A 15,532-nucleotide genomic window follows, 5' to 3' on the forward strand; every position below is an offset into this window, starting at 1 on the left:
AGAATGTTATATAAATGGGGTTATTTCTGAACTTTCAGTAGCACCTGAAATAACCTTTCTTCTGGAAAGTGCATGAAGGTTCTTTATACAAGTTCTGTATACATAAGCAACAGGTAGTGTGTTCAAACACAGTCTTATATGGAACCTGTAGGTACAGTAGGAATATGAATCTTAATTCACTAATATTCCATAGCAGAATCATAGAATAGTAGGGTTGGAAGGGGCCTATAAGAAATGATTACATTGAATAAGATTATTTTCTGTGAGTATTCAGGTGCCTAATTAACCATGCAGGGTGTCTCTTGCTCTTGAATTAGGGTGTTTTCAAATAAAGTATGCACAGATTTCTTCATAGCTGGAATGATGAGCAATAATGGATATTATCTTTGCATAGGAATTGTAAAATGTCATAATGAGCCTTTCTGGCTCAAGAAAGTGGAGGCCTAATTGAGAACCAGGATCACTAAATGGGAAAAGGCGGAAGGTTCCTCAAAAAGTAAAAATCACAAAAATAAGTGGTTGCTTCATGGACCCATAACACTTTCCCAAATTATGCTGTATGGATTGTGAGCAGCTAAGAAATCCCCTCAGATTCATTATTGGTTGGCAAAGTAATTGGTTGGCAAAGTAATGACAATACTTTGTCATTCCATCTCCTAACCAAATCAGGAGAAGTACATATCTGGACAATGAGTCAGAAACCAAATTCTCCTACACAAGAGCCCTGGTAGACAAAAGGTCCATCCAGTTCTGCATCCTGTTTCCCATAATGACTAACCACATGCATCTAGGGAGCCCACAAGTTGGATGTAATGGCAATAGCTTCCTCCCATCGTTGCTCAGAGGCCTAGAGCCTCCAAACCTGGAGGTTGCATACAACCATCATGACTAATATCCATTGACAAGTCTTACCTCCATGGTTTTGTCTAATCCCCTTTTAAGCCATCTGTACTAGTGGCCATCTCCACATTTTATGGTAGTGAATTCCATAGTTTAACTGTGTGAAAAAATAGTTCCTTGTGTCTGCCCTGAACCTTATGCCACTCAATTTTGGGGGGTTATATTATGGGAGAGGTAGGCGCAGTTCCCTTTCCCCACTTTCTCTACAACATAATTTTATACACCTCTATCATGTCCTTCTTACCTTTCTAACCTAACAATCCCTAAATGTTGCAATGTAGCCTTTTTGACATATGGTAATGCTATTTGAAGTACAGCTATATTTATTTATTTATTTATTTATTTCTATACCGCCCAATAGCCGAAGCTCTCTGGGCGGTTCACAAAAATTAAATCCAAACAACACACAATAAAACAATTTAAAATATACAGAACATTAAAACCACAATATAACAATACAACCACAATAAAACCTAGCAGTGCAAGAGTTTAAAATACAGATTTAAAACAGCAAAGATAAAAATTTAGAAAGCTAAAATGCTAAAATGCCTGGGAAAATAAAAAGGTCTTCACCTGGCACCGAAAGGAATACTATGTAGGCGCCAGGCGAACCTCACTAGGGAGCTCATTCCAGAGCCGGGGTGCCACAGCAGAAAAAGCCCTCCTCCTAGTAGCCACCCGCCTAACTTCCTTTGGCAGGGGCTCACGGAGAAGGGCCGCTGATGATGATCTTAAGGTCCGGGCAGGCACATATGGGAGGAGGCGATCCTTCAGGTAACCTGGCCCCAAACCGTTAAGGGCTTTGACTGTTAACACCAGCACTTTGAGTCGGGCCCGGAAATGGACTGGCAGCCAGTGCAGCTGGAAAAGTACTGGCGTAATATGAGCTCGCAGGCCAGCCCCTGTTAACAATCTCGCTGCCCTATTTTGGACCAGCTGAAGTTTCCGGGCCGTTTTCAAAGGCAGCCCCACGTATAACACATTGCAGTAATCCAGACGAGAAGTTATCAGAGCATGGATAACTGTAGCAAGGCTATCTCTGTCCAGATAAGGGTGTAGTTGGTATACCAGCCTAAGCTGATAAAAAGTGCTCCGTGCCACTGAGTTCACCTGTGCCTCAAGTGACAGTTCTGGATCCAAGAGCACCCCCAAACTATGAACCTGATCCTTTAGGGGGAGTGCAACCCCCTCCAGAACAGGTTGAATATCACCTAGCTGGGCAGACGAACCACCCACTAACAGTACCTCCGTCTTGTCTGGATTGAGTTTCAGTTTATTAGCCCTCATCCAGTCCATTACCGTGCCCAGGCACTGATTCAGAACAGTCACTGCCTCACCTGGTTTTGATGTAAAAGAGAGGTAGAGCTGGGTGTCATCTCCATATTGATGGCACCTCAGCCCACACCTCCGGATAACCTCCCCCAGCGGTTTCATGTAGATGTTAAACAGCATGGGGGATAAAATAGAGCCCTGTGGAACCCCATGGCACAGAGCAGTAATCCCCCAGCACCACCTTCTGGAATCGGCCATCCAAGTAGGAGCGGAACCACTGTAGTGCAGTGCCTCCTACTCCCAACCCAGACAACCTATCCAGAAGGATACCATGGTCGATGGTATCGAAAGCCGCTGAGAGGTCCAGGAGAATCAACAGGGTCGCACTCCCCCTGTCCCTCTCCCGGCAGAGGTCATCCCACAGGGTGACCAAGGCAGTTTCCATTCCAAAACCAGGCCTGAAGCCCGATTGAAATGGATCTAGATAATCCGTTTCATTCAACAGTGCCTGGAGCTGTCCTACAACCACCAGCTCAAGCACCTTGCCCAGGAAGGGGATGTTGGCCACTGGCCTATAATTGTTAACATCCTCTGGGTCCAGGTTAGGCTTTTTCAGGAGTGGTCTAATTACTGCCTCTTTTAAAGCGGCAGGCACCACACCCTCTCTCAAGGAGAAATTTACAACCTCCTGGACCCAGCCGGACAACCCCTCCTTGTTTGATTTAATAAGCCATGAAGGGCAAGGGTCAAGCACACAAGTGGTCGATCGGACTTGGCCAAGCACCTTGTCCGCATCCTCAGGCCTCAGTAACTGAAACTCATCCAATAAAACTGGACCAGACGGTGCTCTGAACGCCTCTACCAATGGAACTGCATTAATGGTGGTGTCCAATTCATGACGAATCTGAGCGACTTTATCCTCAAAGTGCCGCGCAAACTCGTCACAGCGTGCTACCGAGGGTTCCACCGCCTCTCTCCCTGGCCCAGAATGTAACAGGCCACGAACCACTCGGAAAAGCTCCGCTGGACGACACTGAGAAGATGCAATGCTGGTGGAAAAGAACTGTCTCTTTGCCACCCTCACCGCCACAGAGTAGGCTCGATAGTGGACTCTTACCTGTGTTCGGTCAGACTCAGCACGAGTTTTCCTCCACCTGCGTTCTAGCCGTCTCCCCTCTTGCTTCATTGCTCTCAGCTCAGGTGTATACCAAGGAGCTGGCCGGGCTCTGCTCAGAGGGAGAGGGTGCTTGGGCGCGATCGTGTCAACCGCCCGAGTCATCTCTGCATTCCACAGAGCGACCTGGGCTTCGACAGGAGCACCAGCCATACCAGCAGGAAAATCCCCCAGAGCCCTCTGGAATCCATCGGAATCCATTAATCTCCAGGGGCGGACCATTTTAATAGGTCCCCCACCCTTGCAGAGGGGAAAGGCCGCCAGGAGTCTAAACCTCAGCAGGAAGTGATCTGACCATGACAAAGGGACAGATGTTAATTCCTCCACTTTCAGATCACCATCCTCCTGCCCAGTCGAGAAAACCAGATCAAGTGTGTGTCCTTTTGTATGCGTTGGGCCGATGACATGTTGGGACAGCCCCATGGTTGTCATGGCGGCCATGAAGTCCTGAGCCGCCCCGGATACAGCGGCCTCGGCATGGAAGTTGAGATCCCCCAGGACCATCATCCTAGGGGTCCTCAACACCAAGTCCGAGACCACCTCCGTCAGCTCAGGCAGGGTGTCTGATGGGCAGCGGGATGGGTGGTACACCAACAGAATCCCTAATCTGTCCCGGGTACCCAGCACAAGGTACAAACACTCAAGATCTGCACTTGAATGAGCAGGAAGCCTGGAGAGGGAGATTGAATTCCTATAGACCACGGCAACCCCCCCTTCCCGACCCTCAAGTCGGTGTTGGTGCTGCACCGAGTACCCAAGAGGGCACAGCTGGGAGAGAGTGACCCCTCCCAGTTCCCCCACCCGGGTCTCAGTAATACATGCCAGGTCAGCCCCCTCATCTACAATCAAGTCATGGATGAGGGAGATTTTATTTTGGGCCAACCTGGCATTCAGCAGCAGCACCACCAGACCCGAGGGCAGACTGGTAAGGCTGCCAGGAACCATCAGGTTGGGGGAAGAACCAGAAGAGGGGACAGCCGTAAGGTGCCTAGCCCCTCTTCTCCTCAGCTGGCCTGTTAATCCCCCAATGCCATACCTCCCCCTGCCCGTGACCATAATTATGGTGGCACCTCTCTGACTCCCTGAGTTGCCCAATAGTCCTCCCAGGCACATATTAAAATGTTAAGATATAAATAGCACAACAGTGTAAAAGAATATAAAAGATAAAAGAGATAAAAGAGAACAGCAGCTAAGAAGGAGCAGATAAAGTCCACGTTTGCCCCTTTCCCCTTGTCTTTAAAGCTGCTGCCTTCTGCTGCCGCTATTTGCTGCTGGTATTGTGGCTGCTGGTGTCTCTGGAGAAGCAGGTGGGTAGGTCTTCAGGTCCTACGCGACTCCCAAGTGCGACGCTAAGTGCGCACTTAGCGTCGCACTTGCCGAGGCGCTGCCTCTGGCAGCCCCGCCTTAAGTACCTGTGGGCAGGGGCAGAAGCAGGCTCAGGCTCAGGATCACCCGGTGCAGCTGCTGGCTGGTCCTCCTTTCCCAGGCTCCTTCCCCTGGGAAAGAACTGTAAGAATTACTTACAATTCATGTTATTAATAATCTCTAGTCTATAATGTTCTTGTATTTTAAAGATATCTTTTCAGTTACCAAGTAAAATACATTTGTGGAGTTCTATTTTTTTAGTTAGGTTAATCATAAAGTAAGTTAGCTTATTAAGGACATGGCTGGCCCAAGGACAGAAAAGTGAAATCTTCCCCTGTCGCCCCAAGCTGTGGAAACAAAATAACTTGTCACCATTTTAATGAACTCATCTGTTGCCTGAGGTGGTCGCCTTAAGCTACTTAATGGTAGCTTACCAAGTATAGTAGTATTATTAAGAATGCAGTCCTATGAGATTGGAGTGCTCCTTCATATGCCCTGTTGGATCTTGCTGACAGGGTAGAAGTCAAGAGGGAGGCGGGGCTTAGAGTATTTTTCTTCTATCCATGGAAGAAAAATAATTCCCTCTCACTGAAACATTTAGATGTTTCTTGAGCTGGGGATATTTGCTGGGCATGGTTGGGAACTAAGACAGCTTAGGATCCCTCGGATCAGGGGTAGGCAATGTGGCGCCATGGGGATCAGTGCACCTTCCAAGGTCCCCTACTCCTCCCACTTAAAACAAAAATTCTTATTTGTCCTTGGAATTGCTTCAAAGCAAAGTAAGGGCCTCTAGGTGCTTCCATCTCCTTTTCCCATGAATGCCTCTGGGCCACACATGGGACTCAGATACATTCTGAGGAAATGGAGATGACAGGTGGCTGCAAGCCAGTGCTTTCATCTGCAGTATGCCCATTTTGTGGGGGGTGCCCAGGTCTAATTTATTTGCTAGATGTGCCCACAGGCCCTTAAAAGCTTGCCTATCCCTGCCACAGACCATCAGCCACTCTACACCTACCCACTGACACACTCCCATTTGCCAATTTCCCCCACTCTGTGAGGTCACAGTTGCAACCTTGTAGAGAGAGTTACTGCAGAAACTCCAAGGTAGCTGGGCGGAGCCAAACTGGGGGTTCCAGTGTCAAGAAAACCATCAGAGCACTGTCTGTGGTTTTGGAGGGGTTTTCCTGCACAATCTTATGGACCCTGGGATGCTGTCTAAGAACCATATGATTCTTCTCTTAGTATTATTTTTCAAAAATAGGCCTTTCGAAATATTAGACAAAGAAATGTAATAGAATTAACATTTGACTATGATTCTCCCCCTCCCCTTTTTTTTGTAAGTTTAAAACAAATAACTAAGAAGGCAATCCCATGCTACACTACTGCAACCTCAGGAAGGAGACTCTGGGTTCTGATCCTGGCCCCTCACAGCCACTACAGAAAGAACCTGCTTCCCAAGGTTGCAAATTAAACTCCAGGAGGAGAAGAAGGGGGCTTTCTGGTGGGAGGAGAGAGGAGAGGCTGGGATCTGTCCAGTGGCCCATCTAGAAAATATAATAAAAAAGGATGGAGAGGCGAAAATTGCCTCCGTCGCTCCTCCGACTTTGCCAGCAGCAGGGCATAGGATTGGCAGAAGCCTCCGAGATCAGAGGTTTCCTTCTAATGGGAGGGCAATCCCATAGATTATCTTGCATATAACTCCTAGAAAGCTTGTCCTCCCCACAAGAACGTACGTACCAAAGCATCCTGCAAGGCATTTATGGACTAATATAAGGATGAATGTGATCTGTGTATGCTTCTGCTCTTTGAAATGAGCTTGTTGGAAAATGACCTCTCTTTCCTCTTCCTCTAGTCCTAGGAGAATCTAAAGAGGGCTGTTGCCATAGCACATCCATTGTGTAGCCCCCATTCTGGTCAGGTAATCTGCAGAGAAATTAATGAAGACGGCTCAAACAAACACATTCTTTAGCCTCTAGTGTTTACTGTGTGCCTGAACTGTTCCTGAATTGAATTTTGCATAGATTGATGCCTTTCTCCCTCACCCCTTCTTGATAATGATTCTACATTGTGTATATTATGAAGAACACTAAACATTAATCTTTGTAAGCATAGTGCCTAAATGTGAAGAGAGAGAAGGAGCCCCGGGAAGAATAAAAAATAAAAGGACAACATTGGTTGGAAGTAGAAGTCTACCTGACCAGTTGGCTTGTGTGTGTGGATTTAGGTGGGGTGGGGTCATCTTTCCCTTCACCTCAGGCAGCAAAATGTCTTGAGCCAGATGGGTTGCTGGACTAAAGGTCTGATGATTGGGTAGGACCTTGGGCTTCAATCTGTTTGTAGAATCCCCCCCCACCCCCGGTGAGATTCTTCAGCCAAAAGGCTCCCAGAATGGCTTGTATAAGATCGGTGAAAGGAAGACAGTTCTTGCCTGCAGGTTTACAATCTCACAATTGATCCTCCCTGACTTTAACTACATCTTGTGACAGTAAATTTTATAAATTGGCCTGAATTCTAGTGTTATGGGAGAAGAAGAAGAAAAAATCTCTTTTCCCTCTAGTCTACACCATGCATAATTTCATAAACCGTTATCATATGCCCCTCACCCACACTTTAGTCATCCTGTCTGGGTGCTTGCCCCCTTCTGTGACTATCAGAAACAGAGTAAATCATGCATAATCGTTAAAATGAAGAACAAAGTGTGCAAAAATATGCAGATTTGTCTGATTTTATTTCACAGTATTAGGATTACATCAGTCTAGATTTTATTTTTATTTATAAATACAGGATACACATAACTTTTGTTATAGCGCTTAAATGATATGGCCTACATTTAACTTGCTGCATTTAACTTGAGTTTTCAGTATAAGCTTTGGGAAAATAATCAAACTAGAGATGGGTAAGAAATGCATTTGGTTTGCATTTTAATGCAAATTAAACAAATTCACACTTCCTAAATATAAACACAAACCAGAATGCAGTTTGCCCTCGAAATCTGTATATTTTGAAAGTTAGAAATGCAGTTCTAGGAAGAAAAAAAGCATACATTTGAAACGACGTAGAAAAAATGCATACAAAAATGTGATTTTTTTAAAGGTGCATAAAAATACACACTCCGAAACACTTTATTAAATGGGGAAAAACACTTCAACTGTGCACATTTGAAATAGTGCACATAGAAATATGTACATTTAGGAAAAATGTACATGAGAATACATACACGTTTTTTAAGAAATTGTAATTTGAAGTGGAATTGGTATGGAGCAAGATTTGCATCAGAAAAGTGGGAACCTGAGTGAAATCAAGCTTGACAGATTCCCCCATCTTTAAATCTTGCACGTAAATCCAACAACCCGTTCTCACACGTTGGGGATCCTTTGCGAAGTACATACTTTGCCTTTTATGCTAGGACATACAGGTGTGACGAGTAATCTGGATTAGAAGAGGAATTAATTACTTCTGTTTTACAGTTGGTTGTAAATGCACTTTAAATGTTAACTGTCCCACTTGTGCAAAAAAAAAAAATCCCCCTAAAAGCAACAAGCTATGAAAAAATGACTTCGCTGTTGTTAATAAACCTGTGGAGCAATTTACAACAGAGTTCTGTCTTTCAGTTTTCCAGTCCCTTTCAGCTGTACTCTACCCCCAAAATAGGACTCGGCAACATTATCAAATGTTATATAATGAGACCAGAGCTATGATTGATGGGCCAAGCTTGTGTTTGCGGTTGATGTGCAAAGCAGGGTTGGAGCATTTTCAGTGCAAAGGGAGGGTGGGTGGTGTTTAGTCCCTCCCCCACCTCATTTTTCACTTTTCTTCTACAGCCCCACCTCCAGCTGCTTTTCCCCAGCTGGGTTTCTAAGGTGTTTGCTGGTTAAATGGGGAAAGGAGCCGGGGCGGGGGCGGGAGACAGGTTGCAAAAGAAAAGTGGCCACCAAGGGAAAGATTTGGCACCTGCTGTACAAATGCACCCACTCTGCTTCTCAGCAGCAAACACAAGGTTTAGAACCCCCCGTTTGTCACTGAACATATACTTCCTTCCCATGTCATCCAGATCAGAATTCAGTTTTTATTTAAAAACAAGCAACATTCCATTGGCTACAGGAAAGGTATGATCTAGAATTGGACTTGTTTACATAACCTTCTGAAGGCAACTCTTATTTCTGTTCTCCCAGACAGAGTTTGAGTTCAGGTTGCGATATCAGAAGTTTAGTCAAGCAGTGAACACTAAGAATAATCTACAGACAATTGACCCTATCTTCATGCAAAATCTTATCTGGAAGTATGATCACGGGGAATGCTGATGAGTGGTCTTGGGAATCAGGAAGGTTTCTCAACTGGAGGCGACCTATAACACATCAACTGGGTCACCTCAAGAGATCTTTCTGAGGGTGCTCCATGGTTTTTGCTATCTGGAAACTAGGGATGTCAGAGAATTCCGCCACAGATCTCGGTGAGGCCGAATGCCAGTGCATTCGGCCCCCTGAACTCCATGGCGGAATGGCCTGCCACCCCCTGCCCCCTGCGGATCCCCTCCGGGATGAGACTTACCTGGGGCGGATGTTGCGGCGGCTGGTCTTCCGACCAGCTGCCGCCGCCGCCATTTGCAGTCTTGTCGTTTTTTGGTTTTTTTTACAAGATGTGATAGGCTACATAAAGATTTACATAGCCTATCATGGCTGGATAAAAAAACACAAAACCACGTACGCAAATGGCGGCGGCTATGGCCGCCGCCATTTGCGCTCCTTATTTTTGGCCATCTTAGTCTACGTAAATATTTACTTAGACTATGACAGCGAAAATAAAGGGGAACACAAATAGTGTAGCAGGCGCTATTTGTGTCCCTTTTTGATTCGCCGTTTTAGCCTACGTAAAGATTTACGTAGGCTAAAACAGTGAATCAAAAAGGGACGCAAATAGCGCCTGCTACACTATTTGCGTTCCCCTTTATTTTCGCTGTCATAGTCTACGTAAATATTTACGTAGATTAAGATGGCCAAAAATAAGGAGCGCAAATGGCGGCGGCCGTAGCCGCCGCCATTTGCGTACACGGTTGTTGTTGTTTTTTACCCAGAGCACTCCACGGCCAGAAATCCGGCTGTGGATGGCTCTGGCCTGGGCCTGGCCAGCTGCTCCATGGAGCTGCTGCGGAGCACAGCCAGCCGTGGAGGATTCCGGAGGGTAGGAACGGATCGCCCCCCCCCGTTGAGGATTCCGGCGGGAGGGACGGAACGCCTCCTCCCCCCCATCAACATAATCCGCAGAAAGGTACGTGACTTTCGTACATCCCTATCTGAAACCCATGGTATGAAATGTTGAGGCTTGTAGGGGAAGGAACCTTTGGGATGATGTTTTGCAGAAGATTCTGATTAACAGGAAGGAAGCTTACTTCCTGAAGTGTCAGTGACAAGAAAAAATAGTTAGAAGGCGTGGTGGGCTATGTGATATGTAGACCCTGCCAGTGGCATCACTTAGGTTCACAAAGAGTATTCTGTTCTCTCTTGTCTCTTGCCAGCCTCACCAGTTTTAAGATATTAGGCAGGGACAGCTTTAGCTTTAGGACTCACTCAAGTGCTGATACCCATATATACAAATAGTCCACTGTTGCCCAGAGTTCTTTAATAATTTCTTTAGAGCAGCCATCTTCAACCTGGTGTGCTCCAAATGTGCGGGGCTACAACGTCCAGCATGGAAATGATGCGAGTTGTAGTTGTAGTCCAACACATCTGTCAGGTTGGGGAAGGCATCCAGTTGATAAAACATGGGGACGGGCACATAGCTCAGTGATAAAGCAAATGTGTGTCACGTAGAGCTTCCAGATTGAATCTTTAGCATCTCCAGTTAAAAGAATTTAGGAGTTGGACTGTGAAAGGCCTTTGCTTCCGAGCTATTGGAGAACTGCTGTCAGTTGGAGGAGACTGTACTAGGCTAGATGGACCAACGTTCTGACAGTAGAAGGCAGCTTTTATAGGTTCATGTGTTGTAAAGCTGTACTTATTTAATAAAGAAGCTTCAGATTACTGTTTTGCAGATTGTCCCAATGGGAGATCATCATGCCAGCTCTTTTGATCGAAATTTCCATACTGGGCTGAAGGAGATGCTTTTCTTAATGAAGTACTTATTTATGCAGATGAGTCAAGAGACTTGTGGCAATAGGATTAATTGCATTTCTAAAGTGGATGAGTTTGGTTTTTAAAAGCATCTGGCAGCTTCAAGCATATCAGCAATCCAGTGTTCCATTTTTTTTTAAATGGCCTTTCAATTACCATAATTGCATTCTTGCTTCCATCTATAGATTCTGGGATTTCTCCAAACCTGACCCTCTGCTTGAGACAGTGGAACATCATACAGAGTTTACTTGTGGCCTGGATTTAAGCTTGCATCACCCGGGTCAGGTAAGGGAAAAGAAAACTTCTTTTTTTTGTCTTATGTGAAAGCATAGTTGAACTGCAGATTCTTTTTTTTCACCATGAAATTTTATTTTATTTTGAAATAAAGTTAACAAAATAAAGGCAATAAAAAGAAGAATGTACATAATCATAAATCAAAATAACTAAAGAAACAAAGGAATTCACTAATTATAAATCTTAGACTATAACTGATATGCTTATGGAAGATCTACAGTGAAACAGCCTGAGTAGGAGCTCAATACCTAATGAAAATACAAGTTACACAACATATAATAGTAGTGTGTGAGAGTGTATGTTAGTGTGTGTGTGTGTGTGTGTGTGTGTGTAAATCAGAAAAAATATAGGCAACCGTAGTTGGTTGGAATGTTATCAAAAGTTTGAAGAGCTTTAACATGGGAAATAAATGGAAACCATGTTGCTATAATACTGTTCTTCAAGTTAGGATTCCTTGGTGAGTAAGTGTATACATACTCAGTCTCCCAAATTTTATCAGTCACTGCTCTTTAGTTGGTTGCTTTGGAGACTTCCAATTAAATGCTATTTGTGACTTTGCAGCTGTATAAAATTGCTTAAGAAGGTCTTTATGCAGGAATCCAGGATCATTAGGTTCAAAAAGATGAAGCAGCATTGCTTTAGAAGTTACCAGTGGTCTAAAGTGAAGAAATTCCTGACAGTAATCAGCAACCATGTTTCAAAAGTGCTGTAGAATATTCCTACCAAAGATGAAAGTAATTTATCATCACAGCAGTTCTTAAGTTGAGAAAGAGCTGAGAAATAAAAAGAAAAGGGCATATCTCAACTCCTGTAATTTACTTGTTTATCTGTGCTTGAAGATGAAGGTATTTATGAAATTAAATGGAGATTTATTTATTTATTTCACAATTGTATATCCTGTGTACACTGTCCTGAGCAAAGTAGCTCAGTGAGACCTAATAACCCACAAAGGTCTAGGAGAAGACTGAGGGTTTATATACCTGCAGTTACTGATTCAGCAGTTGCACCTGGTTCCACTTCCTCAGTGGCTAGATTTTGGTCTTCCTCCTCACAACTAGACCCTGGCTCCCAAGTAGACCCTGACCTAAAGGGTCTTCTGGCAGCCACCCCAATGACAGCTCTGTGTATTTCATCTGGTTCATCACTGCTGGTGCTCTGGTGAGCAGTGGGATGAGGGAGGAGAGTCAGGAACCATGAGAGGGTTTAGGATGGGCTCCTAAGGTGAGGCATCCGTGCAACAGGACTGCTCAGGTTCTGTGGGTGTGGGGTATGTGGAGGAATCCCAATCCACCTCCTCCAAACAGGTATCCTCTAGGCTTGGGTTAGCTGGGAGCCTCTTGACAATAAGTTTTTGGTATCACATTTTTTAAAAAAGCTAAATTATCTGGAAACCAGAAGCAAATAAAGTCCAGATTCATGCTGTTCAGGTTTTTTAACAACTTATTCCTTATATATAAGGGTAACACACTGCTTTTTCGTATTCTTCCTGAACAAAATCTTGAGTGGCGTGTGAGCAAAATTGCGTCTTTCTGCCTCTGTGAAGTTTGGAACAGGGTTGTGATGCATTTTATCTGCCCTTATAACCCTTGGATGTTATTGAGAAGTTAGTTTAATAATTGGTTTTTCCTGCACCTACTGTTGTTCAATTTTAGTTATTGTATGCATTATTTTTTTTATAAATTTTGAATAATGTTTTATACATTTTATTTTTATAATACTGTAACTTGGGTATTAAATTTGCAGTTCTTTCCTGACCTCTTATTTTCCTTCAGATTCCATTGGTCAAGAAATTACCTCTTTGGACCTTAGGTCCAAACCATGCAATTTGCATACATTATACCCACATGTGGAATAGAGGGGGCATGAAGGCAGGGCAGGCATACCTGTTGAGTGAGATTACCATGTGTAGCATTTTCTAGGGGAGAAGATTGTCTAAACCACCCCATATTCAAGAAAGAATGCAGTAGGATTAAGACTAAGATTAGATTTTAGTTGATTGATAATCTAACTTTGAATTTGCATTTGTTGTTCAGTCATTAAGTCATGTCCAACTCTTCATGACCCCATGGACCACAGCACGCCAGGCCTTCCTGTCCTCCGCTCTCTCCCAGAGTGTGCTCAAGTTCATATTCATTGCATTGGTGATGTTATCTAGCCATCTCATCCTCTGCCATCCCATTCTCCTTTGGCTTCAATCTTTCCCAGCATCAGGGTCTTTTCCAGGGAGTTTTCTCTTCGCATTAGGTGGCCAAAATATTTGAGCTTCAGTTTCAGTATCTGTCCTTCCAATGAGCACTCAGGGTTGATTTCCTTTAGGATTGACTGATTTGACCTCCTTGCAGTCCAGGGGACTCATAAGAGTCTTCTCCAGCACCACAGTTCGAAAGCATCAATTTTTTGGCGCTCAGCCTTCCTTATAGTCCAGGTCTCACAGCCATACATTACTACTGGGAAAACCATAGCTTTGATGATACGAACCTTTGTCGGCAAGGTGATGTTTCTGCTTTTTACTATACTGTCTAGGTTTGCCATGGCTTTCCTCCCAAGGAGCAAGCGTCTTTTAATTTCATGGCTACAGTCACCGTCTGCGGTGATCTTGGAGCCCAAGAAAATAAAATTTGTCGCTGCTTCTATTTCTTACCCTTCTATATGCCAGGAAGTGATGGGGTCAGATGCCATGATCTTTGTTTTTTTAATGTTGAGTTTCAAACCAGCTTTTGCACTCTCCACTTTCACCCTCAACAAGAGGCTCTTTAGATCCTCTTCGCTTTCTGCCTTTAGGGTGGTATCAGCTGCGTATCTGAGGTTGTTGATAATTCTCCCGGCAATCTTAATTCCGACCTGTGATTCATCCAACCCAGCGTTTCTCATGATGTACTCTGCATATAAGTTTAAATAAATTACATTCGGTGTAAGTGACTTTTTGGAAGATATAAACTGCTTACCTTGAGATCAAGATATATATGTCACTGTATTCAGGATGGAGGGACAGTTGTTTTCTCCCCATGTAGGGAAAAAGGAGAAAAGGTGTGTGTGTGTGTGTGTGTGTGTGTAGTATGTGTTCAGTCTTTTCCTCTAGATAAAAACAGGTTTGGTGGGCCAGTTTGTTTTGTGATAACATTTTAGCTAACAGCTGGAATTAGTTGAAAGGAGAAGTTCGTTCTTTGACAGCTGATCAAAAACCACACTTAAGTCAGACTTATCCCTGTCTGCTTCCACCATTAAGGAAACTTTAGCCCATTGGCCCATGGGGATTTTTTTATCTGTTACTCTTGGATGGGACTTCAGAAGAATCCAAGTATCTCATCTTGCACTGCAACAGTTCAGCAGTAAGGTAGCACTATTGAGTGAGCAGGGGCAGGAAAGAGTACACAAGTTCAGTCCCCAACACATGAGTGATATCTCTACAAACAATATCGTCACATATGTGGAAGACCCTCATCAACTGGTAGAACTTTTAATCACCCAAATAAACTAAATATATACTGTACACCAGCTGCAGTTTTACACCACCATACTGATGAAAAGTACACGCAAATAATTATGCAACTAAAATATGCATCTTTCAGGCTTATCTTACGTTACTAATGTGGTTCCATAGTGTCTCCATAGATTATATTTTAAGTCATCTCATTTCCATAGAGGTGATTGCTAGAAAAATGAGTATGAGAAATATTTAAACAATGCGTTGGAATCAGGTAAAAACACACATATGGGGCTGACGGAAGCTGACTTTCCTGCCCCTCTTCCACCTGGCAGCCCCCTGAAAAGGTTTCTCTGAGGCTTGGAGGACCCAGCTGAATTGAGTGATCTGTGGCACAGGGGTCTGAGGGGAAATCCCTGAAAATCAGGCAGAGGCAACCTCTATGGGCAGGACCTCCACTCACAGAGGTTGCCCCTGCACTATTTTAAGCATGCCTTTCAACAGGATCATCCGTCCATCAGAGGAGACTTGGGGAAGCGGGGGGCTGCTTAGGGAGAGGAGGAGTAGGGATATTGACTTCTGACAGCTTCGTTACGTGCACATTTGTCTGGATCCAACCCAATAATATTAACTTGTAAGTTCTCAAAAATCTTCAATATGATCTTCAATGACACATTCTGAATATTGGAATTGTATTCTTGGAAAATAACAGTATTATCTCTCTTACTCGTTTTAGGGAAGAGATGTACTATCAGTTCCATGAATCAGTGCACCTCCTGAGAAATGCAAGAGTTCATTAGACTATGTATTTGTTATATTGCCTGTAGGTTTTTTTATCCATCTCTAAATATAGCAGAAAAATGAAATAAGATCCTATTTACTATATCATTAATACAAGCATTTTAGTGACTCGACTAAAAACCCCCTAAAGGAATCAGCTAGATAATAAATTCTGTTCCTCCTATATTTAAAATATACCAGTCCAAAAGCGAAGTA

At 43.9% G+C, this 15,532-nt stretch overlaps 1 protein-coding gene across 4 annotated transcripts in view; it reads left to right on the forward strand.

The window, feature by feature from the left end:
• Positions 1 to 15,532, forward strand: part of PEX7 (peroxisomal biogenesis factor 7) — a 98,633-nt gene that overhangs the window by 58,453 nt on the left and 24,648 nt on the right. For 3 of the 4 annotated variants that reach the window (XR_014786707.1, XM_084827653.1, XM_084827654.1), the window contains one exon: positions 11,004 to 11,103. Coding sequence is in view for 2 of the 4 variants with exons in the window: in XM_084827653.1 (XP_084683779.1) it covers positions 11,004 to 11,103 (100 nt within the window). In the remaining 2 variants the exon portion in view is untranslated. Of the gene's footprint in view, positions 1 to 11,003; positions 11,104 to 15,532 lie in introns of those variants that run through there. The other variant, XR_014786708.1, reaches the window with a different exon arrangement.

Source organism: Heloderma suspectum, chromosome 1 (assembly GCF_057233095.1).
Source record: "Heloderma suspectum isolate Gila_16-S chromosome 1, 16-S_ref, whole genome shotgun sequence".
Lineage (NCBI taxonomy): Eukaryota > Metazoa > Chordata > Lepidosauria > Squamata > Helodermatidae > Heloderma > Heloderma suspectum.